The sequence below is a fragment of the Perognathus longimembris genome, chromosome 1 (genome assembly GCF_023159225.1).
Source record: "Perognathus longimembris pacificus isolate PPM17 chromosome 1, ASM2315922v1, whole genome shotgun sequence".
Lineage (NCBI taxonomy): Eukaryota > Metazoa > Chordata > Mammalia > Rodentia > Heteromyidae > Perognathus > Perognathus longimembris.
The window spans coordinates 134,835,725-134,848,054 of NC_063161.1; the positions used below are offsets into that span (position 1 = coordinate 134,835,725).

A 12,330-nucleotide genomic window follows, 5' to 3' on the forward strand; every position below is an offset into this window, starting at 1 on the left:
AGTTCTAAATGCCATCCATATGCCACTCTTTTAGACAAACATACAGAAATTTAATAATACTTTTCATTTTCTTTTTCTTAATCCATAAAGACAATTTCTGCCAAATGTTCTGGCTTATGGCTCTCCTCCTCTTCATATTATGTTTAAGTTGCACATTAAGAATCCAAGAAATACCACTATGGAATTTTCCTAAGTAATGCCCAACCAATCAGTAAAACACGGAGCAAAGTGTGAAAGTTTTAATTTATTCCCTTCCCAAGTATCCAGAATATATATCCCCTTAGCTTTCAGAATACGATAATGAGAATACCAACAGACATGATCAGATGAGAAGGAAGAAAAGCACATTTTACACAGGAAACACCCTACATTCTCTCTACCCTAGTGGTGCAAATTAATGGTATATTTCTGGCAATGTCACCTTTCACTTGGTTTATAAAAATTGTAAAGGAAAGATTTAAAGAGAAGATAGGCCTCTGGGTTTTTTTTTTATTATTATTATTCTTTTAAACCCTAGCAGATTTTTAAAAAGAGGCAATAGTAAATGACAATGCATTTTTAGTCAGGGGGAGAAAAAAATTAAAAAACCCAAAACTTCTTTCAGTTTATTCAAAATAAAAATACACATAGAATTATGAAAATATAGGTTTACTATTTCCACCATGTAAGTCGATGCTGCTGTTGAAAGGCTTGCAAATTGTTTTCAAGTTTTTAAAGCTCATCTCGATCCCTCAACAAAGTATACCTATATTCACTGGGTGCGAGCTTCTGGAAGGAACTCTCTGGAGGACTGCTTGCTACGTCTTGCTCTTGCTACAAAAGAAAGAATAAAACATCTTTGTATGAATCCTTTTTTTTTTTTTTTTTGCCAGTCCTGGACTCAGGGCCAGGGCTTGGACTCAGAGCACTGTCCCTGGCTTCTTTTTGCTCAAGGCTAACACTGTCACTTGAGCCACTCCGGCCTTTTCTGTTTATGTGGTGGTGAGGAATCAATGCATGCAAGGCAAGTACTCTACCACTAAGCCATATTCCCAGCCCCTGTACGAAACCATTTTAAGGAGTTATAATATTTTAATAAGGATCTTAGATAAATGGTGGTTACCCTATAATTGTTTATTAATCAGTAAAAGATAGCAACTGTTGCCCAAGACATAGTTATGTTTGAGATCTTAATTTTCTCATTTTCAATGTCCTTTGCGAGATGTCCAGGGTAAGGCTTCTCAAGGCCACTGACTGGAGCCCATAGCCATCTGCACAAGCTTAGTGGGTCCCAAACACTTCCCTCTCATGACTGGGGTTTGAACTCAATGCCTAGGAGAGACAGGTTTTCTTACTGCTGAGTGGCATCTCTAGCCCTATGCTGACAGCTATTTCATTGAGATGAGATCTCTCTAACTAGAGATCTCTCTAGCCTGGGCTAGCCTCAATCTGTGCCTTCTGAGTAGCTGGGATTACAGATGTGAGTCACTTGGGCTGGGAATATGGCCTAGTGGTAGAGTGCTTGCCTTGTATACATGAAGCCCTGGGTTTGATTCCCCAGCACCACATATATATAGAAAAAGCCAGAAGTGGCGCTGAGGCTCAAGTGGTAGAGTGCTAGCCTTGAGCAAAAAGAAGCCAGGGACAGTGCTCAGGCCCTGAGTTCAAGCCCCAGGACTGGCAAAAAAAAACCAAAACAACAAAAAACAGATGTGAGTCACTGTGCCTGACCTCCAGCTGTTGCTTATCAATTACCTGCATGGCAGACATTATATAAAAATTGGTTGAAATAAGGAGGAAAAATATACAATACTGAAAAAAATTAATTCGTGTAATATTCTACTTATGTATCAACAGTAGACAGAAATACAATCTAAGGGAAAGTATAAGTGACTTCCAAGAATTCTAAAGAAAAGGCAGTGTGGTCTGTCTTTTATCTCCACACTGTGAGCTGCTCTGGAGGTGGCGTGCACCCGTTTCCATATCCTCTGCACAAACCTGGCACCCAACGCATGTGTTACACACTATATATACTAGAACATGCCCGTGACATTAAAGCTGGGTGAACAAACTTCCCCTTTAACTTGTCTGTTTCTATTCTGCTTCTCCAACATATTTTTTCTGGTAAGATATATTTAAAATAATTAAGCTAAAATTATGTTACTATAAAATAAACATTTAAAGTATTTGCTGCACAGGGGATATTAGTACACAAACGTGAATAAATAAAATACAAGGCATTTACTCATTGTCTGTTGGAGAGGTGAAATATTTCTCAATTACACAATAAGAGTGAACCAAATCTTTTCCTAATCTGACAGATTAGCAAGCACGGGAATAACTGCCAGTAACTAATATGTCTCCTTCTACAGTTGTTTAATCATCAATGACAACACTGACCTCATCTCTCAAGGTAAAGCATGCCATAAGATTCCCACAGAGAACTCTTGACTCTGAACCTAATCTGATTCTTAAGGTAAAGGAGAATTCAACTTTCTAACTTTTCCTTCATAAACAGAAGTTTTTTTTGGATAAGATAATGGATATATGCTCTAGACATATAAAATAGGAAAGTTTCAGGTATATATCATTTCCTGTCTAGTAAAGGAATTTTGTATTACTTGTAAAATAATTAATAAAATAGAAAATTATCAAAGGTTTAAAACTATCTATCTATCTCTACCTATCTATCCTCCTTGAATACCTATCAATCCATCTATATACTGTGAAGCTGGATGCCAGTGACTCACACTTTATGATCCTAGATACTCAGGAGGCTTCAAATGGAGGCAGTTTGAAGCCAGCCCAGGCAGGAAAGGCTGTGACTCTTATCTCCAATTAACTACCTAAAAACTGGAAGTGGCATTGTGGCTCAAAGTGGTAGAATGCTAGCCTTGAGCAAAAGAGCTCAGGGACAGTGCTCAGGCCCTGAGTTCAAGCTCCCAAGTCCCATGACTGACAATAAATAAATATTTGTTTATTTATAAGTACATTTTTAAATATTAAATAAATAAGTAAATAACTTTTTGAGAATTTATATATACACAAGAGCAAATTAAAAATTGGACAAATAATTATCAATCACTCTAAATCTCAAATGGAAACCATAAGGCATAAAAGCACTAGCAACACTGTATTTGTGGAAGACCTAACAACGATATAGCATAAGTAACAACACATCATTGCTTTCTCTACTGTGGTCACTCTTCCAGCCACAAAACAAGGCTTGAGCAAGTACTGGAATCCACTAATTTCATCACTGATTAAGTTGTTCCCAATTCCAATTTCCTACTTCTATGTGAAGCCAATTATATTTAACCCTTGACCAGCCATATTCTACAGGTCACACTCAGATTATCTTAGTGGTCTAGTGGTAGAGTGCTTGCCTAGCATGCATGAAGCCCTGAGTTCAATTCCTCAGCACTACATGCACAGAAAAAACTGAAAGTGGCACTGTGGCTCAAGTGGTAGAGTGCTACCCTTGAGCAAAAAGAAGCCAGGAACAGTGCTCAAACCCTTAGTTCAAGTCCCAGGACTGGCCAAAAAACAAAAAACAAAATAAACAAAAGAACTATCGTATAATGTCTCGCAAATGTCTTGAAGGCCTTAAAATTTCAGAAAGTATCTGAAAAGGACAAAGTATGTATACATCCTATAGTCTGGTTAGAATTTCTTTACAAAGATAGTGAGAGGGGCTGGGAATATGGCTTAGTGGAAAGAGTGCTTGCCTCATACACATGAAGCCCTGGGTTCAATTCCCCAGCACCACATATACAGAAAACAGCCAGAAGTGGTGCTGTGGCTCAAGTAGCAGAGTGCTAGCCTTGAGCAAAAAGAAGCCAGACAGTGCTCAGGCCCTGAGCTCAAGCCCAGGACTGGCAAAAGAAAAAAAAAAAAAAAAGGAAAAACAAAGATACTGAGAAGCTAAAATTTAAGCTGCATGTAAGAGACCATAGATCTTCTTTATAACTGTAGAAACAGAGCATTTCCACTGGAAAACTAGTAAGAGTCCTACCTCTCCTGGGGCAGTATCAGTGGGGTCTGGTCCATGATGGAATTCTCTGTGCAGTTTTCCAGAATGTAAGTCAAATACGAACTGTTTGAGTTTCCCAGGAATTCTAAAACCAAAGTCAAATACAAATTTAGATTAAACTTAAAACAAACTTAATTTCTATCTTACCAAATGAAAACAAAACAGTAAGAAAGTAACATTTTATCTATTATTCTACCAATCCTACCAACAATTACAAGCTAGGTATATGTCAAACATTCGTACACAGCTGTAATTATGATATCTAGATACTCACTTCTGTTTAGTTTTATAGAAAAAGTTCCTATGTTATTATTTTAACAGAGGCAAATATTCTATCAGATGCTGAGCCCATTTACTTTAGTATCCTTATTGGTAGGCATTTACATATTTCCTTTAATAATATAGACTTATTTTATATTCTGTAACATAAAGTAAGTATAAACTAAAAAACAAACAAACAAAAACAATAATAACAGAAAGTATGTTCCAGCCAGGCACCAAGGGCTCACATCTATAAATCCTATCTACTCAAGCTGAGATCTGAAGGATCATGATTCGATGCCAACTTAATCAGGAAAGTCTTTGAGACTCCATGTCCAACTAACCAGTAAAAAATTGAGCTGGATGAGTGACTCAAGGAATAGAGCCACCAGCCAAGCAAGCAAGCTAAGCAAGCATGAGGCTCTGAGTTCAAATCTTGGTGCCAGCAAAAACAAAAACAAATAGATGTCCTGCAAAATTGCACAGAAATTACCAGGGCTCAAGAATAAAAGAGTTGAAGGGCTAATAATTTTAAATGGTATAGTTTTGCCAGGCACTGGTGGCTCATGCCTGTAATCCTAGCTACTCAAGAGGCTGAGATATGAGGATTGTGTTTGAAGCCAGCTTGGGGCAGGAAAGTCCACAAGATTCTTATCTTCAATAAACTATTCAAAAAAGTGGGAAGTGGCCAGTAGCTCAAGTGGTAGAGCCTGAGCCTTGAGCAAAGGGAGCTGTCCAGGCCCAGAGTTCCAGCCCCAGGACAAGAGGAAAGAAGGAAGGGAGGGAAGGAAGGAGGGAAGGAGGGAGGGAGGGAAGGAAGGAAGGAAGGAAGGAAGGAAGGAAGGAAGGAAGGAAGGAAGGAAGGAAGGAAGGAAAGAAGGAAGGAAGGAAGAGTTTTACAACTAGAGCACTACAAAGACCTTGTAACAAAAATACTAGCAACACAGAATCTCCACCAGTATGTGAACACAGGGCCAGCAGGTAGAGCCTTTGAAGGCTTAACTCTCAGATATAGAGAATTTAGGGGCTTTCACTACTACTAAGAATCAGTTTCATAGAATTTGCTTGATCCAGGGGATAGACTTTTGTTTTTAATCTCAGCACAGGGGGAAACATCTTCCCAGCTGCTACAGCCAGATGTGCAATTTCTCCAGCTGGCTTCACATTGGAAGAAAAAGCTTTTGTTTACACCAGGAAAACACTTCCATAAGATTTCCCATTATTTTGTTTAGTTTGGGGGGGTCTTCATAGCCCGAAGGCATTCTCTTGACTGTGAAAAGGCACTCTCCCATCTCCAAAACATTCAAATCAGAAACCTGATACCTGAAACCAATACAACACTTTCTACAGACATAATTAATTATGCATGGGCAAATCTGCAGCACAAAGACAGGGCTGTGGAATCTACCCTATTGAGCTAAGCAGATTTGTATAATAGGTTTTCTTATTAGGTTTGTTTCTTTGTAGCTATTTTTTGGGCTAAGGTGATACAACCATTGCATTAAAAAGAACTTGTGACAAGCTATGTAAATTTTATATACAAAACATGATGCTTTTGGTAATTACAAGACATCTTCATTATAATTTGTATTTCTTCAGAAACTAAGCATTTTATTTCCACTGCTGGATTTATACTACTGCTCATGAGTTGTCTGTTTTGTATCTTGGTACTTTTGAAAACTGGTGGATAGATAGATAGATAGATAGATAGATATAAACCCTTTGGTTTTTGTACCTGTTTCAATAGTTAAAAACATAGGTGTCACACTTTAATTCTCTGAGTAAAATAGACTGACTTTTGCAATCATTTTTAGTAATGAAGAATAGCTTGGCGTGTGCTAATATCACCAGTCTTTCTTTACATCCTCACTTGAGGTCCTGGAAGTGCTGTTTCTTTGCTTCAATAACTCCCACTGAGCTGTACCAACCAGTAACTTCACCATCCACCCATTTCTGGCTCCCCACTAGCTCCAATGCAACAGAGACCAGCAGGTGCCAAATGCACAGTTTACAAATACAAATGCCTGTCAGGTAGCAGTATTGACAGAAGACCTCTGAAAGGTTCTCCAGTGCTCCAATAATTGCACATGCACCAGAGATAAACATGGAGAGGAGATCAATTCAAATGTAGTCTGACATCATCTACTGTCACCCCACTGCAAAGTACAGAGCAGTATCTATTCAATCTACAGAAATGCAAATGGTCTATAACACACTTAAGATAAAGGCCCTGCTTAGAGGTCCAAAGACTATCACAACACAATGAATTGCATCTGCTAGTCACCACAATTTAGGAATGATTAAATCTTAAGTGTAGCCAGGCACCAGTGACTCAGGCCTGTAATCCTACTCAGGAGGCTGAGATCTAAGGATCCTGGTTCAGAGTCAGGCTTCACAGTAAAGTCCAAGAGACTGTTATCTCCAATTAAACACCAAAAAAGCCAAAAGTAAAGCTGTGACTCAAGTGGTAGAACACTAGCCTTGAGCTTATTAATAAAGCTCAGGGACAGCAGCACCCAGGCCTTGAGTTTAAGTCCCAGGACTGCCACAACTAAAATTTTCAAAAATCTTAACTGTGACAAATGCATAGAAAACATTTAAGACAAAATTTTCTCTAACTTGATCACCTCACACCCCTGTTAATAGATAAAAAGGCTATGAATAAATCACACAGACAAGGGAGACAGGAGTAGTCTGATGAAAGAGACAACAGTACAGCTCTTACTGAGCATGTGCCAGTAATTACCCATCATTACCAGGAAGTAACAACCAGTGAATCAACAACAGTAAGTTGTACAGAAAACAGTTGACATGGCAATCTGCTAAAAAGACCTTACCAATTATAAAATTAGAACCCCTCAGGGAACAATTTTTCTAGTTAGACTATCAATAAGTTTCTTTTGCATCCTGCATACTTTATTTAGGGGTTACAATTTTCCATTTGGGGGCAAAATTTAGACATAGGAAATGTACAAATGTAAGATGTGTCATACACTTTGGCAAATACATACAAGGTAAGAACTCTTTATTATGAAAATAAATCCTTACACAGTATAATCTACTGCTTTTAGGCTTAAGTTCCACAAGTTCTAACATATGCATAGCCTGCTGCTACCACCTCTATACTGATGTACCCTCAAAGGCCAACTTCCTCTAACCTCTGGCAACCACTGATTTCTTAACTAGCTTGTAATGTCAAACACATGCGATTACACAACATGTAATCATGAGAATGGATATTCTTCTCTTAGCATACAATGTGCTATTCATTTCTATTTGTTGCTGAAAAGTGTTCCACAGACAGACACAAAAACCCATCAGTTTATTTATTCAAGGACATTTGAGTTCTTTCATGATTTTGGTGACTAGTCATGAGGCAAAGATTGGGAGAACAGAGATTTGAGACTATCTGATGCAAAAAAGTTATCAAGATCCTATCTATGACCAGGAAGCTCAGTGTGGTGAAACACAGTTGTAACCCCAGCTATGCAGAAGGCCTTAAGAGACTCTCAGTCTAAGGCCAGCCCCAGACAAAAAGATTGACAACCTATACAAACAACAACTAAAGCAAAGTGCGCTGGAGACGTGACTCAAGTGATAGCACTTGAGTATGAAGCCTTGAGTTCAAATTTCAGCACTGCCAAAAAAAAAAAAAAAGGGAAGAAGGGAAAAAGGGAGAGAGGGAGGGAAAGAAGGAAAGGAAGGAGGGGAGGCAAGCTTTGGCCATCATGAACAAAGCTACTACATGCATTTGTGTGTGAACTTTATTTCTCAAGAACAAATACTGAGACAGATGGTAAGTGTACCTGTAACTTGTACAGAAATTGTCAAACTTTTTTCCAAAGTGGCTGTATAATTTTATGGTCCCACTAGTAATGTTCAAGAGTCACAGTTGCTATACATTCTCACAAACATCTAGTTTATTACCTAACCCAGGTAGTCATCTAAAGATATAGAATAGTATCATGTGGTCTGAATTTGCATTCCTCTAAGGACTGATGATGCTGGACACCTTCCGCCTGTGCTTACCTGCCGCCTGTTTATCATTTTTACAACCTAACACTATCAGTCTCAGAAGAAAGTTTTCAAGTTGATGAAGACCAATTCATTAATTTTTCTTTTGGCTTTTGATATTCCAGTGCCTCTGTAGCTCCAGGTCACAACAGCTGTGACCCTAATAAAAGCTGTCTCATGGGGCTAAGAATATGGCCTAGTGGCAAGAGTGCTTGCCTCGTATACATGAAGCCCTGGGTTCGATTCCCTAGCACCACATATACAGAAAATGACCAGAAGTGGCACTGTGGCTCAAGTGGCAAAGTGCTAGCCTAGAGCAAAAGGAAGCCAGGGACAGTGCTCAGGCCCTGAGTTCAAGGCCCAGGACTGGCAAAAAAAAAAAAAAAGAGCTGTCTCATATCAGAGAAAAAAGAGTCACTGAGATAATGATGAACAAAAAACCAGGCTCTCAGTTAAAATAGATCCTAATGAGCTGAGAGCAGGTGGCTCATGCCTGTAAACTTAGCCTACTCAGGTGGCTGAGAACTGAGAATTGTGGTTCGAAGCAAGCCTGGGCAGGAAAGACTGTGAGACTCTTATCTCTACTTAACCATCAAAAACTAGAAGTAGAGCTGTGGCTCAAGTGATAGATCACTAGCCTTGTGCTGAAAAAAAAGCTGAGCAATGGTATTCAGGCCCTGAGTTCAAGAAGCCCCAGAGCTGGTACGCGCACACACATAGCACACACACACACACAAAGACTTTAATGGTAACCTGACTTTGTTTTGCCTTAACTAACCCTTCTGAGTTCTCTGTAATTCCATCTGAGTCCTGGTTCTTTGAGAACAAGAAGGTAGGCTAACAGCTGCATTGAGATACCCATGTTTTATCACATCATTAAAGTTTGCTCCCACTGCCTATTTGCTTACCCTACCAGTAATACACCCAATCAGCAGGAAAATATCCCCATACTCAGTAGTTTCAGGGACTGTGACTTTCTATGATGTGGTAGAGATGAGTTGGGCCCCAAACTGGGAAGTCATTATCAACAGTAACTCACTCTACTTGAGGGATGGTTCTGATGGTAACAAAAAACTTGAGAATCACCCAAATTGGTTCTGTAGCTGTTTTCTCCCTTGCCACTTCGAACTCCAAAGACAGCTAAGCACTCTTAGGAAAAGGAACCACTGGCACCATTTTAGAGATGTTATCTTCTGTGAAAGTCCTTCAAAAGTCTTATACTAAATGGTATCATTTATTCTTTCAGAGCTACACAGCATTTCTAGAGCTGTCCTAAATTCTGAAATTACCTCCATTCTCCATTATCTCCATCTAACACCTCTTTCTTTAGATCAATGGACCAAACAATAGGATAAAACAAGCATTCACAAAGCTGTGATCTAGCTTGGGGATAAATTGATAAACTGGGTCTTCATCAAATTGAAAACTTTCTTCTATGAATGATACTATTAGAGCTTTAAAAGTACTAGCTCTTCAAACATCTTCCACACTGATTTTATACTGCTTTTTATAGGTACTAAAAATGTCACTGATGTCATAAAAGTAATGGGAGATAGGGCTTTGGTGTTCAATATATTCTGAGTGAAATCTTAACTTGGCACTAATTAGTTGGTGACCATCAAGCTTTTTTACTTCACTAAAACTCCAAGTTTCTCTGAAATAAGTAAGAAGTAAACAAAAGATTGGTAGCTTCTACCTCCTAATGCCCACCCTCTGGCATGGGCAGGGTGTGACCCTTAATAAATCAGCTATTTCTCTCTCACTGCAATTACTGCTTCCTCCAGATGACCCCAGATATGCTGAGTTACTAAGTAAAAGTAAGAGTAATTATAGTAATTTATGAAAACTGCTTATCATTTAAGCCTTAATTAGCATGCAGCACAATAACAATTATATAAGCCATTAAATATGTCAGATTCACTTGCTGCTTATTTTATTTGATTTTTAACATTAACATCTATTCATATAGATTCAGCATGTGCCTCTTCATAATAAAAAAAAGAGAAAAAAAAGTTAGATGGAACAGTGACTACAAGAAGAACCATGAACCTAAAGGAGAAATATCTTAAAATTTATTCAAAAAGCTTCAAATAGTCACTTATATAGAACTTATCAAAGAACTAAACACTTATAGAATGGATAAGGATCATGTCCCAATATAGATCCCTCTGGAGAATTTTATTGACTCAGCTTTGGTTTTTGTTTTTGTGTTGTACCACTTGGGCAACAACCCATTTCCTCATCCAGTACACCATGGCTGGGGAGTCAATGGGCTGAGTCAAGTGACAGAGAACATGGCCACTTGTGCTAGCTTGGGTTTCCTGGGGGGCAGACATTAAGTGAGGTTCAAAGTATTAGTGTTTTGAATCTGACTTGAGAATCACAGGAGAAAATTATGAAGCCAAGTTGGAATTCCTTAAGGGGATATCCTTGATGAGTACTATTCCCAAGAATACAATCCAAAGTTGCACAGCGTTAGGTTGCTCACTGGATAAGACCAACCTGAGCTAGCATCTTCTTGATTTCCACAAATAATTTGAGACTTCATAATTAGCGTCTTAAGGTTCTTAATATAGAAAAGTAAAACAACAACAACCTTTCAGATTTATTCACACTACACAAGGCAGGAAAATGAAGATATACTTCATATAAATGACACATGGGTTAGTTAGCATCTCAGTGCCAAGCAGACATTCTACCTATAAATAAGTTCTTTTAGCACACCCAGCCATGAAAACCTCTCTCTTTCCCAAAAACCTCATCCCTTCAGCTTGACCTTGTAGCTTTAGGCAAAAAAAGAAAGAAAAAAAAAAAAACCACCTCTGAAATCATTAGAGGAAGAAGAAGACATCCAGTTACTTAAGACAGCCTTCTGTAGCCCCAAGGGTCAATGCCCATACTCTTGCTAAGGGAACTGTATGCATTCCTTTTGCTTTAAAAGCTCCTAAATGTTTGGAGCCTGGTCTACTGGTTATAATTGCTCTTCCTTTATATTTTTTAAAATAGTTATTCATTTATAAATTTCATTGTGATGTACAGAGGGGTTACAGTTATGCAATTCAGATGAGTAAATTTCCTTTGGAACAGTGAGCGGCACTTCCTTTTCATTCTCCCAATTTTTTCCTCCTGACTTCCCTGACCCCAAAATTGTATAGTTAATTTCCAACAGTGGGTTTCATTGCTGAGTTGCTTCACTCTCCATCCCACCGTTTCTGTGCTCCCCCTTCTTGCTCTTCCTTTTAAAATCCAATATAATCCTGCCCTCTCAACTCTTCCTGACTTCCTCTCAGCAGGAGATCTGGCCTGCTAGTGCAAAATGACAATCAGTAGCTGTTACACAAGAAGCCCCAAACAACCCCAGAGAAATGCTGTGCTCTTCCTCCCTTCTCACTAAAGAAGGCTAGCACTTCTCATTCCCCTGTGTTCCTTATTTTGTTGCTTTATCAATTAGGCCCCTTTTCAACACTTCCTGAAGCAATCTGACTTGATCCCACAAGCACTGAATCATATTTAGTTTTTTCCACACTAGGGGGATGGGGAAGGGTGGAAACTGTGCCATCTGTGTCTCTCTAGAGTTACCTCTCCCCGATTTTTTTTTCCCTTTAGAGACAAGCTTCTTGTAAAATTTAGGCCACCATCACTTTCCAATTCAATGTTAGATTTCATCAATCTATCAGACACTTTTTTCTTCCAGGTGAGCACCCTTTCTGCTTGAGCTGCTCACTCATGCCCTTCGTTACCAGGATTATCACTCTTTTCTGGCTTTGCTTTGACTAGTCTCCTCAGTCCTCTGCACATGTTCCTTCTTCTATGCTTCCCCACCAGGGGAACCATACCATTCTACTCTCTATGAGCTCAACTTCTTGCCATCCTCACTTATATGTCTTCCTTGCCTGGCATATTTCACTTAATGCCCTCCAAGTTCATCTATGTCATTGTAATTACAGGATTTCCTTCTTCATGAAGGCTGAATAGTATCCATAAGGTTTATATACATGATTTCTTTATCCATTTGTCAGCTGATGGACACTTAGGTGATTTCA

General features: G+C 38.8%; 1 protein-coding gene across 2 annotated transcripts in view; it reads right to left on the reverse strand.

Annotated features, from left to right (window-relative positions):
• Positions 1–226: 226 nt before the first annotated feature.
• Positions 227–12,330, reverse strand: part of Erp44 (endoplasmic reticulum protein 44) — a 61,880-nt gene continuing 49,776 nt past the window's right edge. For both annotated transcript variants that reach the window (XM_048338129.1, XM_048338138.1), the window contains 2 exons: positions 3,995–4,097; positions 227–813 (listed from right to left, as the gene is read on the reverse strand). In XM_048338129.1, coding sequence (XP_048194086.1) covers positions 712–813; positions 3,995–4,097 — 205 coding nt within the window. In that variant the 3' untranslated portion in view covers positions 227–711. The remainder of the gene's footprint in view (positions 814–3,994; positions 4,098–12,330) is intronic.